This window comes from Sardina pilchardus, chromosome 4 (assembly GCF_963854185.1).
Source record: "Sardina pilchardus chromosome 4, fSarPil1.1, whole genome shotgun sequence".
NCBI lineage: Eukaryota > Metazoa > Chordata > Actinopteri > Clupeiformes > Clupeidae > Sardina > Sardina pilchardus.
In genome coordinates, this window is record NC_084997.1 from 25,194,647 (window position 1) to 25,217,146 (window position 22,500).

At 42.5% G+C, this 22,500-nt stretch overlaps 2 protein-coding genes and 1 long non-coding RNA gene across 3 annotated transcripts in view; all 3 read left to right on the plus strand.

Moving 5' to 3' along the window:
- The window catches only part of LOC134078683 (nectin-4-like), a 17,526-nt gene extending 3,223 nt beyond the window's left edge, over positions 1-14,303 (plus strand). The window contains exons 4-5 of the mRNA XM_062534784.1: positions 11,138-11,286; positions 12,209-14,303. Coding sequence (XP_062390768.1) covers positions 11,138-11,286; positions 12,209-12,246 — 187 coding nt within the window. The 3' untranslated portion in view covers positions 12,247-14,303. The remainder of the gene's footprint in view (positions 1-11,137; positions 11,287-12,208) is intronic.
- LOC134077845 (uncharacterized) lies at positions 4,024-6,465 on the plus strand. Its single transcript, XR_009938771.1, has 3 exons — positions 4,024-5,481; positions 5,561-5,612; positions 5,683-6,465. It is a non-coding gene; the product is annotated as an uncharacterized LOC134077845 (long non-coding RNA).
- A 2,064-nt stretch (positions 14,304-16,367) lies between the features above and the next one.
- On the plus strand, positions 16,368-22,467 carry LOC134077847 (uncharacterized). Its single transcript, XM_062533482.1, has 5 exons — positions 16,368-16,562; positions 20,547-20,879; positions 21,029-21,049; positions 21,855-21,974; positions 22,254-22,467. The coding sequence occupies exons 1-5, from the start codon at positions 16,478-16,480 to the stop codon at positions 22,352-22,354; spliced, it is 660 nt and encodes a 219-aa protein (XP_062389466.1). The 5' UTR covers positions 16,368-16,477; the 3' UTR covers positions 22,355-22,467.
- The last annotated feature ends 33 nt before the right edge of the window (positions 22,468-22,500 follow it).

The window sequence follows — 22,500 nt, forward strand, 5'->3', positions numbered from 1 at the left end:
CATAGCTGAACACAGAGATGTACAGATTCTTCTGTAAAGTTAGCCGTCCCAGAGAAATCTGGTTTTGCCAAAGCAATGAACTCACTTTCAAGATCACAGAATCGAAAGTTGGTCGTGCCATTGGCAAATATACTGTGCCATGGACTACATGATAAGTACAGGTGATTTCAGGTCACAAATGCAGATCTCCATCCAATGACCCAGTGAGGGCCTGTCTGTAGGCCTACACATGTGTGTAAATTGCTAAGCCCTAGACTAGAGTATCTCACCGTCATATCGAGGCCAGATATGAATAGAGAATTTTACTGCCATGCTTCCTGGTGACATCAATGCAAAAACATTACTGTAAACAAAAATGAATGAGATGCAAAATATTTTCCTTGATATAAAAGCTGAATATGAAAGTATCATCACATTGGCCCTCATTTATGAAACCTGCGTATGACATAAAGCAGCCGTGGGATAGGCATAAGCTCATTTCCACGCAAAGCATGGAATTTATTCATTTGAAGTGGAGCAGTGGCTATACTTGAATCTCACATCAAGTCTCAACTGGTGTACGCAAGTTTTTGAGGCAACTGGAAAGTTTAACAGTTGAAATCATGCAATATCTTGGACCCCAGACTTTTCCACACATTTGTAGCCTACTTGCCGTAATGTAGCCTGTTACTTTGTCACAGTTTGCTGGGAGCGTTGGACTCAAACGCAGGGCAAGGCAAGGTTGGGTTTAAGTGAATCTTTACTTGACACTTAAAATCCCAAGAGAACAACAGCACAATAACAACTATATTGAGCGACAAAGAGTGAGGGGAGACAGAGGGTTTAAATGCACAGGGGTAACCAGACACAGGTGAAGAAGACACTGAAACAATAAACAGGTACCTGGGTTTAACAGGACTAATGATTGGAGACAAGCAAAACAGGAGCACGGAGAGGGTAAACAAAGGAGCACATGGAATAGGACACAGGAAGTAAACAAAGCAAACATGAAGATGTAAGAGGAGCAGACATGATGGAAAAACACTAGACAGAGAAAATAAGACCAGACAGGAGATACGTTGACACATTGGATGATTTAGGATGGCCATATGGGCTATGAAGAGTGGATTACTTTCTCTTTGGAAAAACACAGCAGTCATAAATGAGTTTTTAAATAATTTTCAAAAGGGCAAATAGCAGTGTCGTATGGTTTTCTAATGAATGTATTTGTAGATCGATATTAGTCTGGGGAGTCTGCACTTTATTTCTACTGCACAAGAGGCGTGATCAATGGGCAGAGTTCAAATGACTCCCCACTGAGCAAGCAACGTCTATGGACGTCCAAAAAAACAGTGGTCTGTCCAGGCTGTGATCTGGACGTCTATTTTACAGTCAAAATGAGTTGATAAATGACACTGGGACAATAGTCCAGCCTGACCCGGTTCAGGATGTCTATAGACAACCAACATTAGTTGCAAATAATCGTTCTGCGAGATCATAATCTGGACGTCTATTTGACAGCCAGAATCAGTTAATAAATGACATTGGGACAATAGTCCAGCCTGACCCCATTCCGGACGTCTATATACAGCCAAAATTAGTTGCAAATAGACATTCTGCCATTCTGGCTACTCTGAGGACGTCTTCTGGATGTCTAATTAAGTCTTTCAGACGTCTTCAAGCGACGCCTATATCACACCCAGAACAACACATATATTCAACGTCCAGGAAATGCGTCTTAAAAACGTTCATTCTGGCTAGTCTGAAGACGCCTTCTGGAGTTCGGCGACCACGTCTTCTGGACATATTTTGAACCATTTTTTGCTCAGTGGGTCTGTATGCTTTTGAATAGTCCTTCAACCAATCAGATCAATGATCCGGACGGTGCGCCTTTTGAATAAGCTAGTTTGTGATTGGATCCAGAGGATGTGGACAGGAAGCAGTAGAGATAGATGTGCAGGTTTCCAGCCTGAGCTGCAGGGCGAAATCCAAATCGCCGGTAGATCAGGCAGAGTTCACCCAGCCTAGTATGGTGCGTTCTCTGCAAAAATGAAGTCTCTTGCACTTTTATTGCTATAGCCTTTCTTGATGACACTTTTCTAGATGTCAAAATTAACAAGGCACAGCTGGACTTACAACATCACTGTGGCTATCTTGAGGTCACAAATGTTTCTCTTTTGGATGTGTAAAGCACCATATTTAAATTACGCTTGTTTACAGCCCCCCATTTATCAACACACACGTATTGTTACGCTGGAATCGGAGTGATACGAAAGTTTCATGAATCACATGTGAACCTCATCGTAAAATTGTTTCTGTGTTCAGATTTACGCTGGTTTCTACACTCGGTTGATAAATGAGGGCCATTATGTTTTCCCAGATAAGGGTAGCCCAGACTGTCCTGAAAAGAAAAATGGGGATGGGATTAAATAAGTGTTTCCTTCTTCCAACTCCCTTTCAAATGTGTTTTAAAAGAGATTATTTTAATTTATTTTATTCTGCTTATTGATGGTACATTTTATTACCTTCACCAAGGAGGTTATGTTTTCATCAGGGACCGGCGTTTGTCTGTCTGTTTGTCCGTCTGTTTGTTAGCAAGATAACTCAAACAGTAATGGATGGATTTCGATGAAATTTTCCTATTGAGATAATTTTTAATTTTAAATTTGTAAAGTGTATTTGCAGAGTAACTTGATTGATTGACTGACTTTTGTATTGAGGTTTGAAATATACAAAATAGGGAATATTGTCTAAGGTCTCACTCACCATCTGCTAAAGCACCTGTTTTCCTGCAGGGTGGTAGGTAGGCTATGCACTTTTTGTCATTGTCAAATTGATTAATACAGTTTTCTTAAGTTGCTTGTGTAAAGACGTCACTTTTCTGGACCAATGAGGGAACAGAGAGTGGTCGAAGGAAAAATCGTGAAGCAGCCGCGCACTGTTGAAAACATCAATTAATTCAAGCCCCTGCTAAACCTAATAAAGCTATCTCCGCTGAATATGGAAAGTTTCAGTTCAAAGTAAAGTCAATAACCGTAGTGGGTTGATAAACCCACAATATTAGCTGTTAAGGAGAATGCCTAACTGTTCTCATGACATACGTTTAGTCCCTAGGAATAATGTTTGTGGGTATCTTCCTCGGCCGATTTAATCGGGCAGTTCCTCTTACACACTACTCGTCCCGGTTGCTGAAATAAGCAGAGACTGCAGTGCTGACTCAGGCCGCTTTGAGCTGCAATACTCTGAAACCCAATGTGTGACACGCCTGGTCTACCAACACCTTATGCTAGAGGGCTCAGGCTGAACTAAGGTGAGGCCGTCTCGCACGGATCACCCACTGGGGAACTGCTCATCGCTAACTCCGGTGCAATAGCCAGTTCTTCTGCAGCTTACTACTTCAGCTGACTTAACTTCTACGGCGGCAAAGCTAAGTCCCAGCCTTTCGCCGTGCCAAACACCGTTACCTATCACTACCACTCTGGTCTCTAAGTACAAGGAAGGCTATGCGGATTAGCACAACAATTTATTTGTCAGGTACAAGTTAAGAATTTAATACAATAAGAAGCAAGCATCTAAATGAATAATATGAAAGTTATGAAAAACAAGTTCAAGAAATACTTAGGCTATCATACAAAACAGACAGAGAATGAAACATACTTTACCAGCTCAGAGGAAGATGACTACACACCGAAGTGTGGGAGCTCATAGCTAAGAGACTCCATGAATAATGTTTTGTCTACCCTTTTATAGGCTACAACGTTTGTGATTGGTTCACACAGTGACAGGGGTTACATGAATGGAGATCACATGATGAGTACTGTAGGTGAAACTGAGACCATTGTTGTAGTGACACCACTTGAGTAAATCAATCAAGACATGACAATACATTTGGTTATATTTCCTGGTCCAAGTTGACTTCTGAGGACTTTGGACAAACATGTGACAGGAGGTCCACAATAGGCCGACACTTAGTAGCTAATCAAGAGTCCATATATGATTGAAAGGAATGTCATCAGCCTGGGAATTTAGATCCTTACACTTGTGTTTTGTCAATTCGCATGTATTGACAGAAAATTGCAGGTCGTTTCCACCCGTTGGCCACCATACTGAGTTGCTCTGATAAGAATGGCTCTTATGGATATTCCACTTTGGATAAAAACGTCTGCTAAATAAATTAATGTGAATGTGGTTTGGATTATATATACTCCATTCTGTACAGATTATTTGACCGTGGAAAGATTTTGGTGTATTAGTCCAGCCTATTTCCACACAAATAGGAAGGCTGTGGTTGTACGGTATGTCTACTTTCATTTGAATTTGGGCATGCAGTCACATAGTCTCTGCATGTAGTCACAATGTCACATAGCTGTAAGTTAGATGATTTAGAGGAATAGTGACAGGTGTTTGCAGTCACTTTCACACACATGCATGGACGCACACACACACACGTGCACACAAACACGCACACACACACACACACACACACACACACACACACACACACACACACACACACACACACACACACAAGGTGGTGGTTCTATAACTACTTTCATTTTGTGCATGCTGTGCACGTAGTCACGTACTATAGCTCAGCCGGCCTCAGACAGTTTCATGTCCCCTCCTGTCACAGGTTTGGATGTATTTTCAATACCAATTTGTAATTGTTCAACTCTCAGGGGAAATCATGCTGAGGTGATTTTCACCTTCACATTATTCAAAGCTGCAAGGCTATTCATGAGTTTCCTCAGGTCCATTTCCACAGGTTTATTACAGTAAAGCAACACTAAAGCACTTTTACTCTGTTGTTTATCCAGCAAATAACGATGTCCACAAACAAGGTAGAGCATGTTACATGATTTAATGAACTTGTGATGTATTGCGACATCGAAGCAAGTCAAATTTGTAGTTCCTTAGGTCTCATTTCATTGAACTACAGGTACGCTACCCGATCTGGTAAAGTTACATAGTGCGGTTATAGCCGATAGAGGGCCGCGAAGTAAATGCAGAAGTGTCGTTCACCCTGTTGCGAGTTGATGAACCACTAAAATAATTGTGGAAACATTATGTTACGGTAGGAAAAACTCTTTAGTGTTGCTTTAATTAAGCTCCATGCAGTCTGCATTGCATTCATAATCTACTGTAGATGCTTTTTATACACCTGTGCAAAGGGACCGGATGAAACCCATGAATAGTTGCTCAGGAGCTACTCTGTTAATGTTAGGAAAGAAATGGTTTAGGCTGTATTGTAATATGCTATAATCAATGAATGCATGTAGCAGGACTAGGTCCACGCCCCGTTAGTTAGCTCGGCAGTGCCCTTCGAGTGGCTCTGGGCAATTGGAGGTGAGCCAATCAGCATGTGGGAACAGCTATAAAGTTCTAGCTTTTATTTTGAAGGCTGACGTCGTAGCTACACAACGGTGGTTACTCCAGCCTTCACTGTTTCCCTGCTGTATTGGCCTCTCCTCTGGCCAGTTCTCTACGTCCACCGACTGCTTGGTAGGTAATTGTGGCATTGTGTTTAGTAGGCTACGGTTATGTATCATTCAGTAGGCTAACTCTAACATTGGGATTTTAGGATTCCAGCTAGTCGCTGAACATGGGCCTTTATAACTGACCACAGCTGAGCGGTAGGTCATGTTAACCGTTTTTAAACTAATATGTAAACTTGCGTGAGTTTAATTGTATATTCTTTAGCAGATCTCGGGCATAACAGGGAGCGGCAACATCAAGGCATCTTGGTTCCAGTTCCGACGAACGCTTTTGTTTTGTTTTGTTTTGTGTCTGTATTGTTTGTTTCATGCCGTTTGTTGCTGGCTATGTTTAGCCACCACGAAGTTGAGTGACGACAGGTGTTTTACGGTTTGCTATCCGAGTGACTGAATTCGGTCCGGTTATGGAGGCTATTCCTGATCTTGTGAACACTGCGTGTCATGATTATGCGTGGAGTGATTGCCAATTAACACTGTTTGCCGTGAGTGCATTTGAAGTGCTATTTTATTCACGAGTGTCTCATTCCCTGAATAGTCACCTCACTGACTTTAGCGAACTCACTCTGGAGAGTACTACTGCTGTTAGCGAATCCACACTGGAGAGTAATACTGACTTGAGCGAACCCACACTGGAGAGAACACTCCCTATGTTTTAATGATGATAATAAAAAAGAGTTTATTTTTGGACACACGCTTCTCTGGTTTTCTGTGACCCCGAAACCTGTGTTGCCTGGTAGCTAAGTCCATTAACCAGTCTCAAACCATTCATATTCTGAGGGGAAGGGCCTCAGATGGCGTAGTCGACATGTGTCAAAATATAGCAAACCATTCACTTTGCCACACATACGTATATTTTAAGTCTCAATTTATCAATTGCCACCAGAGTTTTGGGCCGGGGGGTCCAGGATTATTTTCGGCCATAGGACCCACATTTTGTAGCAGTGCCCCTGCTTACAATGACCAAGATAAGAGCTTAAAAGTAAGAATATTAAAAATATAGCCGCAAGCGGCGATGGCGGGCCCGAGCACCTGCGGTGCGGAGACCTGTGACATTTCGGAATCTAACAAAGCAACATGAGGCGTGTTGGTGGGCATGTGCATGAGCAACACACATGGCCACCAAATTTGGTCAATTTTCTTGAATGTATGTGTCAACCACAACAGACAACGCGCTAGGTGGCGCTATAGAGTCCCTAAGCCACACCCTAGGCCAGAGCTGTTTTTCACTAGCGGCAGTAATAACACACAAGCTCATGAAATTTGATTCATTTTTGTGAATGTAAATGTCAACCCGAAACGACTAACACGCTAGGTGGCGCTATAGAGTCCCTAAGCCACACCCTCAATAGCGATCGCAATAACACATGTGTCCACCAAATTTGGTTCATTTTCGTGAATGTATGTTTCAACCACAACAGACAACGCACTAGGTGGCGCTATAGAGTCCCTAAGCCACACCCTAGGCCAAAGCTCTGTCTCTGACTAGCGATAGCAATAACACATAAGTCCACCAAATTTGGTTCATTTTCATGAATGTTTGTGTCAACCACAACAGATAACGTACTACTAGGTGGCGCTATAGAGTTCCTAAGCCACACCCTAGGCCAGAGCTCTGTCTCTGACTAGCAATAGCAATAACACATAAGTCCACCAAATTTGGTTCATTTTCGTGAATGTTTGTGTCAACCACAACAGATAACGTGCTACTAGGTGGCGCTATAGAGTCCCTAAGCCACACCTTAGGCCAGAGCTCTGTCTCTGACTAGCGATAGCAAAAACACATAAATCCACCAAATTTGGTTCATTTTCGTGAATGTTTGTGTCAACCACAACAGATAACGTGCTACTAGGTGGCGCTATAGAGTCCCGAAGCCACACCTTAGGCCAGAGCTCTGTCTCTGACTAGCGATAGCAATAACACATAAGTCCACCAAATTTGGTTCATTTTCGTGAATGTTTGTGTCAACCACAACAGATAACGTGCTACTAGGTGGCGCTATAGAGTCCCTAAGCCACACCCTAGGCCAGAGCTCTGTCTCTGACTAGCGATAGCAAAAACACATAAATCCACCAAATTTGGTTCATTTTCGTGAATGTTTGTGTCAACCACAACAGATAACGTGCTACTAGGTGGCGCTATAGAGTCCCGAAGCCACACCTTAGGCCAGAGCTCTGTCCCTGACTAGCAGAAGCAATTCCACATGTAGCTGCCAAATTACATCCAATTTATAACCTATTTTCTGCTTATAACACCAACTTCCTGTTTCGTAATAAGACGCCATAATTCAAACCTTCGCCATTTCGATATGCTTCGAAAATTCAAAAATCTGTTCGCAATTCCTCTCGGGCAAACCCTCAAGATCCTTTTACTGCTCATATGACATGATTTCGATAAACCGTCTAGGATAAGTGTTTCAAAATACATGATGTGCAAAAATCATAATCATAATCATAACTCAAATTTGTTTAAGATTCACTATGTAGTGTAAATGTAAAAGTTGTTTAGATTTATACAACACATCTGCCTACCAAATTTGGTTCATTTTCATGCATGCACATGTCAACCACAACAGACAGCGCGATAGGTGGTGCTATAGACCCCCTGAGCCACCCCCTAGGCCAGGGCTCTGTCTCTCAGTATCAAATGCAATTCTACATATGCCTGCCAAATTACAAGAGTTTTGGAGCATGCCAAGTTGGTGAAACGGCCAAACGGGCTAAGACGAAGAGAGAATAATAATATTGTGTGTGTGAGTGTGTGAGTGAGTGAGTGAGTGAGTGAGTGAGTGACCAGGAGTCCCTAAGCCACACGCTAGGCCAGGGCTCTGTCTCAGACTAGAGGTGGCAACACACAAGGCAAAGACAAATTTTTATGAGGATTAGAACTTGGGTCTTACTCAGTCAGTCCCCAATTCAATCACAAAAATGACTTAACCTGAATAAAATCTTTATACACATGATCTTTTTTTTACCTTTTACTTTGCATCAAACTGTCATTCTTGACTCTGTGTGTGTGTGTGTGTGTGTGTGTGTGTGTGTGTGTGTGTGTGTCTGTGTCTGTGTCTGTGTCTCTGTGTGGAGAGCGGGGGAGGAGAGAGAGACATCCAGCTGGGAGAGAGGGGAAAGTGTGAATAACTGTGGGGGGAAGGAAAGAAACAAGGAGGGGGAGAGTGGGTGAGCCACAGTGAGGGAGCGGCTAGGTAGTTCTGTGTGTAACACGCGCGGGCAGCAAGGAGCGGATAGGAGAGACCATAGTCATATGAAAACCTAAATAACTCACTTTCTGTTAATGTGGTTTACGTCGAAATTGCAGCATAGGTTGATATGATTATCATTATTCATCAACTCGCTTCAAAATATTTTAGCTAAAACTGTGTCCACCACAATCATTAATGCGCTTTTAAAAATCACAAACAACACCAAATTCAAAACTTTGTATATGACTGTCACTACAAACACACTAACTAATACTCCATCAAATTTCATTCAAATTAGTCACTGTTTTCTGCCTATAACACCAACTTTTTGTTCCTTTTATAAGACACCTAGGTTCAAACCTTCGCCATTTCGATATACTTTTGAAATTCAAAAATCTGTTCGCAATTTCTCTTGGGCAACCCCTCAAGATCATTTTACTGCTAAAATGACATGATTTCGACAAACCGTCTAGGAGAAGTGTTTCAAAATACATGATGTGCAAAAATCAGAAAATCTCACATAATTCAAATTCTTTTAATATTTACTATATGGTTTCAATGTAAAAGTTGTTCGGATTAATACAACACACATGCCCACCAAATTTGGTTCATTTTCGTGCATGTGTGTGTCAAACACAACAGAAATCGCTCTAGGTGGCGCTATAGAGTCCCTGAGCCACACCCGTGGCCAGAGCTCTGTCTTTGAGTAGCGACGGTAATTCCACATGTAGCTACCAAATTACAAGAGTTTTGGAGCATGCCAAGTTGGTGAAACGGCCAAACGGGCTAAGACGAAGAGAGAATAATAATAATAATAATAATAATAATCTGTACAAAAACAATAGGGCCTTGCACCTACGGTGCAGCCACTTTCAGTGGCCGCACCTCGGTGCTCGGGCCCTAATTACACGGACAATAGCCACGATTTCCGATTATCACAGTTGACACCAGCTTTGCTTTGTTGTGTCTGTGGATTGATCTGACCTGACCTGCTATCAAATATGTACTGTATTTGGTATCCCTAGTCTTTCACTTTTTCACTAAGGGTTCAAGAGAAGTGTTATGGCTTCTCTTGTTGGATAGTCCCGATGAATAATATATTTGTAGTAGTTCCGCACTACTGGACGAGTCGGAGCCAAGTACAGTTGAAAGCAAGATACGGTTAACTCTGGATACTCAGGAAAATCTTTGCTAGAACAGAACAAACTACATGTATGACACGGACAACAGCTTCAAAGACCAACAGAAGACAGAGGGTTTGAATACACAGGGGGCAACAGGGTAGCAAGAGACAGGTGAACAATTGGGGATACAGATACACAGGACTAATAATCAGGGACAGGTGAGGGATGGAGACAGAGAAAATCAGGAACAGAAAGCGCATGACACAAAATGTAAACACAGTCCAAAAATGTGGAAACAACGGTGACATTTTCAGTTTGACCATCAATCTGATTAAAATACATGCAAGTTTTGTGTTTAAAAAACGGAGACATACTGTAGGTAGTGTTTCTGTATTTTCCTGGGGACAGGCAACCAAAAACGGGGACTGTCGGTCGCCCCACATTACTGGGGACGTCTGGTCGCCTCACATTACTACCGTTTGTGTCGGCACCGCGCCATGTTGGAACCGGGTTTTGGCGCCCAACCCTGCTGATAAGCGGAGCAAACCTCTTTGGATACACTGTATGTCCAAAAATGCATGGAACTACAAGAAACACCTCAGCTTACCTTTTTTTTTTTTTAAGTATATGTTTTTAGGCTTTTTATGCCTTCATTGACAGTGACAGTGAAGAGTGGCAGGAAGTGAATGGGAGAGAGAGCAGGGGTGGGATCCGGAAAGGACCATGGGGTGGGAATCAAACCCGGGTCGCCGGCGTACTGTGCAGGTGGCCCAGCCAGTTGCGCCACACCTGGGGCCAGCTCACCGTCTTAAGGTGTTACAGAGTAAGCCTATGCCGATGACTACATTTTGACCAAAAGGCCAGATAGAACCCCATAACTCTAAGGGGGTGAAATGGCAGCAGGTGCGAAGGGCTGAACTTTTCACACTGAATGTTTTGGTCATTATTATGGAAAATAAATTAATTGGAGACCATGCAAGCCATTGACACCACTGGCAAACACTGTATAGATAGATAGATACTTTATTGATCCTCAAGGGATACTGTACATACACTACAATGTAAACAGGATAATACATTACTGTAACAGGATAATATATTCATACAGCTAACATGCAGGGCACAGGGTAAATCACATCTACTGATGTATAACGCGCTTTGACACGTTCCTGGACTCGTCTATAGTTTAGTCTCGTCTCTGAAAGACTAAGCCCTACTGGGCCCCTTGCCGCTGGAAGAGTGTTGATTGGCCCTTTCCTTTCAACTGACAGAGCCTTTTATGCCATTCCCAAACAGGACCGCATGTCCAGCATATTAAATGGCTCTTATTATTTTCTCTTAGGGATGGAGGCCAGGACCTGCCTGACGGTGTGACAGCAGACGGGGACAGGCTGCGCTTCCCAAGCTCGACCTCTGAATTTAATGGCCAATATTTCTGTAAGGCCACAAACTCACACGGGACCAACACAGCCTACATATATCGGCATATAGGTGAGTCTCTGGGCCTTACGTCACCTCTAATTATGTACTATCAACAAAGCAGTCACAGGTTATGCTGCATTATGAAATGAGTTCATATGTTTTTTATTGACATTTATTTGATATATCGAGGGCTGAGAAGAAAAGGGGCGTAAGTGACATTTCACCAACTTTACAGGAGAGCCAAAACAAATCTAACTGCTTCTATATGTTCACAGTTAAAGACCTTTGGTTTTTGTTCAATAACTTTATATTTATAAATATTTTGCTTCTATAATTTTGTCAGCTAGAAAGAGCTCATCAAGAGCTTTCAGGTGATATATATAACTCAATGTTGACCAAAATGTCACTTACGCCCCTTTGCTTCTCAGCCCTCGATATTTACATTTGCATCAACCAGTAGAAAGGACTGTCAAGCTTTGCTCTAATCAGTTGCCTTTATTCAGTACACACGTTCCAGCTGCAGTCCAACTACTTTAAGTGTTGCTCCTCTTCTATGACATGTTTGATAATTTAGGGGACAGGCATTGAAAAAAAAGGGAATCTGCAAAGTGTAGGCAAGGCGTGGTCTGGCAACCAGACATTCATTTTCTCCAATTTGAAAAAAATGCCCAGATCCGTTCATTGGGTGCCACGGATGTCTATCAAATGTGTCTGTGCATAGCTCATCATTGTCTGGCTTTCCCCACTGTTCTGTGATTGGTCCCCTATCTCAGGCAATTGGGCGATAGTTTTAGCAGCGTGAATCAAATCACCACGCAAGGCAGGATGGGAACACCCAGACTAGCGTCCTCTCTTACACTTTGCAGATTTCCTGTTAGATTCCTATGTCCAGTTCACACGAGAATTTTCTCAGCTGGTGGCCACCATAACTATTGTTCAGTATACTTTCTCCACCTAACCCATGATTTTTTTTCCCCATCCAAAACTGCAGTTGACCCCAGTGCCTCAAAGGATCGTGGCGAGCTCTGAGTTTTCTTTGTGGGTAAACGCTCACACACAAACACACACACACACACACACACAGTGTGTGAGTGGGTGTGTGTGGGTGTGTGAGTGGGTGTGTGTGTGAGTGGGTGTGTGCACTACTGAAGAACTATGGCTCTATAATGCCTCCTGCTATGCAGCGTTCTGTGCACCTGGCTGAAGAAGGAAAATCATTGTGACTGCACTTTTTCAGGATGACAGGATAAATAGATATATCTAATACGTAAATATAATTTCATTAAAACATGTCAATACTCAAAGTCAATGAAGTTTGCCCTGTGTTTAATCTGTGTTTAGGATTATAGGATGAATGCATATATCTATCCACGATATTCCGCAGCCCAACAATGGGGGTCGCCATGACACCGAGACGGTTTTCTATTTCCGGCGAAGCTGCATTGTATCTGTTTTAACGTGACGGTTTACGGTGCTTAACATATCATAACGCATATAAAAGTAAACTTTTCTATTTTATATCGGTTATATATGATGTAGTTAATACATGCCGAGGGCAGAATTGTCAACATTTCGAAAGAAATCTAAGTTGAGGCATAATCTAGTTCGCTACGGAGAACGCACATGTTAACAGAATGAACGGAAGTTGAAAACAGTCTCGTAACCATCGCAACGATACATATTTCCGGGTTAAGGAATAAGGTGGATAGGTCTAATATATAAATAGATATATCTAATATATAAATATGATATGTAAAAAAATGAATTGCCTGTTATCTATGCAGTTTGCCGCATTATATCAATAAATTAAGGTTTTATCTAGGTTCTATCTATCAGTCTGGTCCATTTGTGTGTCTGTGTGTGTCTGTATGGTGTAGGTGGGGCAGCCGTGGCCTACTGATTAGGGCTTCGGGCTTGCAACCTGAGGGTTGCCGGTTCGATCCCTGACCAGTCCACGCCTGAAGTGCCCTTGAGCAAGGCACCTAACCCCTCACTGCTCCCCGAGCGCCGCTGGTTGGGCAGGCAGCTCACTGCTCTGGGTTGTGTGATTCACCTCACTGTGTGCTCACTGTGTGCTGTGTGTTCACATTCGGTTAAATTGGGTTAAATGCAGGGAACTGAATTTCCCTCACGAGATCAAAAAAGTATATATTCATTCATTGATGCTTTATGTACAATTGAATGTCAAAGCATAATCTCTTAGAATATTTGAATCCTTTCTATGAAGAAATGTGATTTGATTTGATTGAGGTGGATTCAACTAAAGAAATCAATTGTGTGTGTTTTGTGTGTGTGCGTATTTTTGTCTGTGAGTGTGTGGTCAGTGTAACTGGGGCGGTAGTTGTTAAGGAGCTGGGCTACCGTGCAGTTGGCTGAAAGTTGTTGGTTAAATTCCCGGCCTTCACTGTTGTGTACAAGTTGTTCCAGGGACAATGTAATCCCTTGTAATATAGTTGGCATGTAAGTCATTGTTTCATTCAGTTTAATTTAATTTGATGGAAGTTGCATAATTTATGCCCTGAACTGTACTGTACTGTACTGGCGAAGTGCTGCTACCGCGACTGCCGAGCTGCTGGCCTGCGAGCTGCCATGCTCAGCCTGGAGTCTGATCGAGCAGATGCCAAGCTGAAAACAAGCTGTTGCTGTCTGGGTCAACTGAGTTGCTGATCTGCAGGGTCGCCCACGACTTCGGACGGTTCGTTGCTTCTGCTGCTTGTGCTTCTGGTGCTCTCCAGCCGGCCTGCCTATTGAATCCACCGGTTGGTTTAAGGCTGTGTGTCATCACTGCCCTGGGACTTTTCTCGGTCGTCTGGACTAAGTTGGCGTGGACTTTTCTGATTTTGTTTGCTTTTATTATTTATTTGACATTTGTTTATTTGTTTGTACGTCTTGGTGTCACGGGTACGCTGGCGATTACGCCACTCCGTCCGGCATCTTGTGTCTTGTTATTTTGTGAATTTGTTTGTTGTGTTGTCATGGGTACGCTGGCGACTACGCCACCGGCACTGTCTCTGTGTTCTGTAAAGCGCTTTGGGTTGCACTCAGTGCACGTTAAATGCGCTATATAAGTAAAATTACCTACCTTACCTTACTGTACTGTCTACTCAGACACTCTGACCTACATTACAACAGTCCCAAACTCACATCTGACCCCACATTACAACAGTCCCAAACTCACATCTGACCCCACATTACAACGCTCAGGCTCCATGGCATGGTGTGGGCACTGACTGGGACTGGGAACTGAGAAAGAATAAAAAGGGAAGTTGTCTGAGGTTTAGACATGTAGAGAAGCTGATCTCGGCCTCTGCATCTCTGCATGATGTCAACCTCAGACTGGCCTATATTTAGCTCGCACAAGGCACAGATGAGTTTTGAAACTGGCCTTGGTTTGTTAACAAAAGTATTTATAGGGTCCACCAAGCACATGCACTGGGGTCAAACACTATAGTCCATCCCACAGGCCTGATAGGGCACACTTGTATTTCTCTAGAAATGACAATCAGCTGATCCACTGAACCACAAGAGCACCTACCAGCAGGCCCTCTCATATGTACAGTGAGGGGGACATGTATTTGATAGCATGCTAAAGTTGACTTAAAAGAGGAATATAAAGCCATCATTTGAGAATTGATCTTAATTCCTTCATTTAAAAAATGAGTAAAATAAATAAATGTTCTTCCTTAAATGCTAGGGGAAAGGAAGTATTTGACCCCTATATTAAATTCCCATAGGAGCAGGAGGATTTTAAATATGTTTTTATTTTTAAAGGCCAGCTATTTCATGGATCCAGGATATTATGCATCCTGATAAAGTTCCCTTGGCCTTTGGAATTAAAATAGCCCCACATCATCACATATCCTTCACCATAGCTTATATGCTCAGAGCCCAAATACTTATGCCCCCTAGCATTTAAGGAAGAACTTTTATTTATTTACAATACATTCTTCAATCACAAAGAAAATTGGTGTCTTTAGCGGAGAGAGAGACAGAGAGTGAAAGAGAGAAAAAGAGTTGTATGTGTCTGTGCGTGTCGTGTCTTCATTGTCTGGTCCACCTGTTGATCGCTTGTCTACTAGCTGTTTGACCACAAGATGGCAGTGGTGATCTGAACATTTGAGCGTCCAGGTGATGTACTTGGTGATGTCACAGCCGTTTTAGTTTCAGTAATAAAACACAGACAGACACACATGGATACACACATTTGCACGCACGCACGCACGCAGGCAGGCACACACACACCCTCGAACATGCACACAAATATGAACACACAAGCATGAACACAGACAGACAAACATGGACACGCACATTCACGCACGCACGCACGCAAGTGTTAGAGTTTAAGAACAGCGTGCAGCATCTGACAGAGGAAGTTATGATGACACAGCGCAATTGAAACTGGGCCATACCACCACAGCACGATTCTTAGTGGTCTGTGTGTGTCCTTGCTGTGTGTGTGTGTGTGAGTGTGTGTGTGTGTGTGTGCGTGTGTGTGTGTGTGTGTCTCATGTGTGGTTATGAGAATGAAGTGCAGACAAAGGGGCCAGTGGTGGTGGTAGTGGTGGGTTACTGTTTGCAGGCTGTGAGAGAGACAGAGAGAGAGAGAGAGAGAGAGAGAGACAATAATGTGACTCAACTAGTAATATTATGTTCCACTTCATTGACACACAGTATCTAATGTACTGTATGTTGCATTATGGAATGCATTATTTTTTAGCTATAATGTGTAAAGTGTAGACCAAGTAGTATGGATGAGTGGGGAGGGTGGGGCAATAAAAGGGTGTGCATTTGAAGGAAAATGGAAAATTAGCCTTTTGAGATGGGCCCACTGGCATGCCTTATAAAATCATCACCACAAGATGGTATCAGTGAGTCAAATACCTCACAAGTGTCACAAATGACATGAGTGATAGAGAGGAAGAAAAGAGTGAAGCATCTGAAAGAGGAAGCTGTGACAAAAAAACTGGGCTATACCACTATTCTTCCCATGTATGCATGTGTGTGCGTGTGTGTGTGTGTCTCATGTGTGGTTGTGAGAATGAAGCGCAGACAAAGGGGCTAGTGGTGGTGGGCTACTGTTTGCTGGCTTATTTCTACACTAAGAGAGAGAGAGAGGCGGGGGCGGGAGGGGGGGGGGGGGGTATGAGAAAGAGAGCAATTAAGTGAGAGGATCCTGCATCAGTAAGAGCACATGTGAATCTGGAGCTCCAGCGGTCATCTGTTTGTACTCCGTCCCTCTGCTGGCCTGCTGATCATCAGGATGGAGGTTGGGAGTCCTAATGCTGCTGCTGGTCCGTTGCTGTGGCTGCTTCTCCCTCTACTCTGCCAGAGCACCGCTGCTCAGGGTGAGTCACAGCAGCCTCCTCTGCACACAAGCCTGATGGTCGGCCTTCATGGTTTTGTAACAACAAGTCAGATTTGTGATTTACGAGTTGCTGCTGTATGTGGTGTTCCTTGGGGTCAGTTTGACTCCAAGCTCAGTGCTGCCATGACCACCACACGCACTTCACACTGTTCGTAGGGTACCAAGGGGTGTTGAGGGCACCAGCATTTATCCAATAAATAAGTAGTTTTCTTCCGAACGTTTACCATGTCAAAATACAGCAGCAGCATCATCTTGCATGCAATTGAATATGTGTCCTCTCAATCTCCACAATGCATTAGATATAATTTAATAATTCAATTGTTATGCTACATTTACGGGCATGTTGGCCGTAAATGTATATGTTGATAAATTATATCTCCTTTTTTAGATACTGTATATGAAACCTGTTTCAACCTTTTTCAAAGAAAATCATGAAGGCTATAATGTCAAGGGAATATTTTGGAGTTCCCACTACTGACCACTTAATTATAAACTGCAAGCATTGTGGTATCTATCATGGAGGACACCGAGATCCTGTCCTCTGTATTTCTTTCTTCAAGTTCCATAATTTATTTAGTAAAACTAGACAAGACAATTATTGTTGCCTCAACGCACCGTCAGCTCCCAGATAGCAAAACTGCACTGGGACGGAACTGGGCCACATGTACCACAACATTCGGCACGGATCTTTATAATGGACCTGATCCGGCGTCCAAACGCACATCGGTCCAAAATTGTTTTGGATCTGTTTGACGGATTTGCGGCAGATATGAACTTGCACTCGTCCAGGTCCGTCCCAGATAGCAAAACACACCTACCACGCCATCCGGCACGGATCTGAATAGTGGACCTGATCCGACGTCCAAATGCACATCGGTCCAAAATTGTTTTGGATCCGTTTAACTGATCTGGTGGCAATAAGGGCTGAGACTGCTCCCAACAAACAAGATAACGTCCCGGCGATGATTCAGAGCTTTTTAAAAAACGTATTTTGTCACTGCGACGTAAAAAGAGGAAAAATCGAATTTCACCCAACTACCTGTTCACCGTTTAGCATTTGCACCATGGAAATTACCCAAGTCAATCTGTCACGAAGCGTGTGGCGTTATGTGTGTGAAACAGCTGTCAACGTTGTTAAACAGTAATTGGCATGCAGCAATGATGTGCAATTAGGCCTACCGTCTAATATTTCATTTCACACACTTATTTATCTTACCTGTGGGTACGGCTTGGAGGTTGATGATCACGTCCAGATGAATAATAGTTAGATGAGTTAGCTGGATATTTATACCCGGTTAGGTCTAATACTTTCACGACTACGGTGTATTTCCCCCCTAATAAATTACTAAGTCAATGGTCATATCTGGTAATGTTGTTGTTCAAAACATCAGTGGAGTAGGTTAGCCTATAAGCTAAAATATCCCAACCACATTGTTTCAAAATTCAAAACTAATATTTGCAATGCATGCTGGGAAGCAGACAAAGCAAACAAACAAGCAAACAAAGTAGGCCTACACAAAATATAATTAAAGTTATCAGAGAATGTCTAGGTTATATTTTATATCTAAACCATGAGGTTTGTAAAGTCATAAAATTGTGATAAGCATCCTTAATTCTTCTGCAAAGTTTTTTATAGTGGTGACCAGTTGGGGATGTTGTGAATGTCTGCTTAAAGTCATATGTGATATGGGACCTGCATTGCAGATCCGTACCACACACAAGAAGCGGACCCATACCACACATAAGAGGCGGAACCGCATTGCAGATCCGTACCACACACAATAGGGCTCGGGCACACGACTTGCATTCTAGGAATATTTCCGCCATGTTGGTAGCGCACTGAACGTGATGTCCATTCATTCAGATGCAGAAGACAAGAAGCAGAAATATAGTATTAGCTGTGCTGTGCCCGCAAAGTTTTCACGTCATGATCCCGAGCCCTATAAGCGGACCCGTACCATACATAAGAGGCGGAACTGTATTGCAGATCCGTACCACACACAGTAAGCGAACCCGTACAGGTCCGCTTCTTGTGTGTTGTACGGATCTGCAATACGGGTCCGCTTATTGTGTGTAGTAGAGTCATAGAGAGAGCAGAGAGAGTTGCGACACGCTTTGATGTCGCCGCCACGCGATCAAAAGTTCCAAAAAACCTGCGCTGAATGGCTGAATTCCAGGAGGGTGGGATGTACTTCTAGATGCTGGAAGGTGTAATAAATTAACTCATTAACTACTGACCAAGAGATTGGCTGTAAATAGTTCCAAAAGTCCTATAACGAGGAAATAGCCTGGAAAAAGCACTGCCATTTTTTCCTACGGAGGTCTATGGGAGTGTCGCCACTCTGTTTTATCTACCACTCTGTTGTGTGGTAGGCTATACGGATCTGCAATTCATGGGTTTCATCAGGTCCCTTTCCACAGGTGTATAAAATGAAGCACCTTGATTATCAATGCAGACTGCATGGTGATTGATACACCTGTGCAAAGGGACCTGATGAAACCCATGAATACGGGTCTGCCTCTTGTGTGTGGTACGGGTCTGCTTCTTGTGTGTGGTACGGATCTGCAATACAGGTCCTTTTATTGTGTGTGTGTGGCACGGGTCCTCTTATTCTGTGTTGTACGGATCTGCAATACGGGTCCACTTCTTGTGTGTGGTACGGATCTGCAATATGGTTCCATTTATTGTGTGTGACACGGGTCCGCTTATTCTGTGTTGTACGGATCTGCAATACGGGTCCGCTTATTGTGTGTGGGCCACATCTGGCCCACAGTCAGATACCGTAGGTCCGCTACATACGGATCTAAAGGCTTTCATGCGGATCCGGCCCAAAGGAAATTGCTATCTGGGTTGTCACGTAGCCGAGTTGCAGTCACATGGCCTATCTACCACAGAGGACACCAGCATTTCTTTCTTTAAGTTTCATTTCACTTATTAAGTCAAATATGCCGACGAGACCATTATCCTTGCCTCAACTGTCAGGTGACACGTAGTTGCAGATAGGCTACCTCTGACAGACAAACAAATGAGAAAGCTTATGGTTATATACAGTAAACATGCAGAGCCACCAATGAGATGCTTACCTGTACTGGAAATGTTATGCTGGGATTCAGTGAAGATACACCTAGCTAACTTGCACTGAAAACTAAGTTATATTAGTGTTATCAAAGCATGGCACAAACATTGTCAAATCAGTTATTGGTCATTTTGTTGTCTTAAAAACACACAACACAGGAGACAGGAAAGATGGTGGTTATTACACTCTTTTTAAGTACCTGTGACAAAAATAAAATAAATGAATTCATAACCATATGAATCATAAACAGTTATTGTAGCATAGTAGCGATACTAGTCAGTGAATATTGCATAACACAAATCTGGGCTTTTTAGGGTCAAGGTACCTTTATTATGTACTTTGCTCTGGTTCTGTAATTCAACATTATTTTCTCTAATACATATTTAAAAAAAAAAAAAATGACACCAACGTTTTGTCATTGAGAGCAAATGAAAAGAATAAAAAAAATTACTACACAGGTGGTGTGGTGAATCAGTACTCAGATTTGACCAATTTTAAGATGTTGCTATCAGAATAACCACCACAATGTTTCCATTAGTGTCCCTTAGATAGAAATTAGATAGAATTCTTACAACGGTTCCATCTCACAAAACCGCTCCATTGGATTATATCCAGATTTATATTTTGAGGCTCATGACTGTTTCTCATTTGTTTACATTCATTACTCCTAATTCCGTTCGTTGTGGATTCAAGTTCAAACATAAAAGACAAATGAGATATTCTCATTAGGTTAAGTCTGTTATAAGGTGTCTAAAGACTATTGCAGATTAAAAAAATAAAATGAAAATAAGCTTACTTAAGCTTAATTAGCATTTTGTTTCCTTACAGAGGACATAAACAGTTTGGTATTAGACACATTTGCTTATTTGTTTGTTTTTAATATTCAGATGAAGTCATGTGCGATGCTCAGGTCCTGGTGAGAAGGAACACTGTCCTGAGAACAGCCCCGATGAAACCCCTGATGCTGAACTGTACCATCAGATGGCAGAACTGCAGCACAGAGCCCACCGTCACCTGGTGTAAACTCCTCACTGATGGCAGCTGTGTTCAAGTGAACTCAACACATAGACATCACATCTACCAGGAGAGAACCCGGGGAGGGGAAAATGAACTGATCTCCCATCTGAAATTGAACCCTGTGACCAAACAAGATGATGGTCTATATCGCTGTGGAATATCTCAATCTGTCATCAGTCATGCCATCAACATATCTGTGTCAGGTAGCTAAGTCAAATAACCCCAGTTTCCACCGAATACAGTATGTAAACTGTAAGGTTTGCAAGTCCCAACAGCCTCAAATATGAGGCTCTCAGTGAAAGTTTGTTTTAATCTGTTTTTGTCCTTGTTCTCTTCATCTCTTCATCTTTAGAAAGTCCACATACTACCACAGGTAAGTACCTCCTACACATACTAATTGTTGCAGCATAATATGCTCACACACACACACACAATATATACACACAATACACACACACACACACACACACACACACACACACACACACACACACACATGCACACACACACACACACACACACACACACACACACACACACACACACACACACACACACACACACACACACACACACGCAAAGATCTTTCAAAGTCCTGTTGTGCTTGAGAAAATGAGGGGATGGGGGGGGGGGGTTAGAGGAAGAGTGAGCTTGCCTGGGTGATTTGATCTATGTCAATGAGGGTTTGTATTTCATTGTGTGGTGTATCTTATCCTCCCTACATCACCTGCAAAGCTATAGGCCTGCGTTCTCTCTGTGGCTGTTCAACTACTTAACTCTTGACAAAAACAGCAATATGCACGACCAAATGCAAGCATTAAACAATTTGTCCGATAAATAGTTTGTTAGGTCCTTTATTGTCCCTGTAGGCAAACATTTCAAATAAGTAAAATGACTGGGAAATAGATCAGATAATCACTGGGTAATAAATGTATGTTAGATTAATATATGGTATGGTATTTTGCAATAGTACAATCTCACAGAGAACAATGGTATTATATATGTATGTTTTAGTCTGGTTTTGAGGCTAAGTTGACATCTGCTCAGAACTTTACATTTGCATTCATGAATAGGTTTCTGCTTTCATTTTATATCATTACTTACACCCTCTATCTATAACATTACATTATGTTGTTATACCTATCTATAACATATGTATTGCTCTGGCTGCCTGACAGAGAGTCCACCCATCAGGACGAATCCTGCATGTTCAGACTGGCTGATCTATGTGTGTGTCTGCACTGCCTGTGCAGTGGTCATTCTCATCGTCATCATCATCTGCCTTTGCGCACTCAGAGGTCAGATGTCAAATTAACAGCATTCATGATCCTGCATCACACTCAACTTAGAGATACAGGCATTCCTAATAAAAATACATAAATCGATCAGTAAAAGCACCATGCATATGGACAGGTGTCCAGAACGATTGCACATCATGGTTTGACCAGATATTAATATGAATTTGATAATATGAGTTTGGCCTGGATTTAGGCCATGTTATAAGTTATAAATGCAATGTGGTGGTGTTGTTGTTGTAATAACTATAATATTGTCTCACGCTATCTGCACTTCTACAGGTGAGCATCACTTCACAGGACACTGTCTTTGCTCTGAGTTGCTACGAAGGGAGTCGAGTGATGCAGACCTGCATCCACTTAATGATGTACCAGTTAGTTAGACATGACTAGTACAGCCACGATTAACGATGTACCAGTTAGTTAGACATGACTAGTACAGCCACGATTAATGATGTACCAGTTAGTTAGACATGACTAGTACTGTACAGCCACCATCAACATCCATTCTGTCACTCATGACTGTTAA

What these genes read in the sequence shown, in the direction of transcription:
- LOC134077847 (XM_062533482.1), top strand. Translation starts at nt 16,478, where the DNA reads ATGGAGGTTGGGAGTCCTAATGCTGCTGCTGGTCCGTTGCTGTGGCTG. An exon ending in CATCAACATATCTGTGTCAG is followed by an intron (nt 20,880 to 21,028) that starts GTAGCTAAGTCA and finishes CTTCATCTTTAG; the next exon opens with AAAGTCCACATACTACCACA. An exon ending in AAGTCCACATACTACCACAG is followed by an intron (nt 21,050 to 21,854) that starts GTAAGTACCTCC and finishes GCTGCCTGACAG; the next exon opens with AGAGTCCACCCATCAGGACG.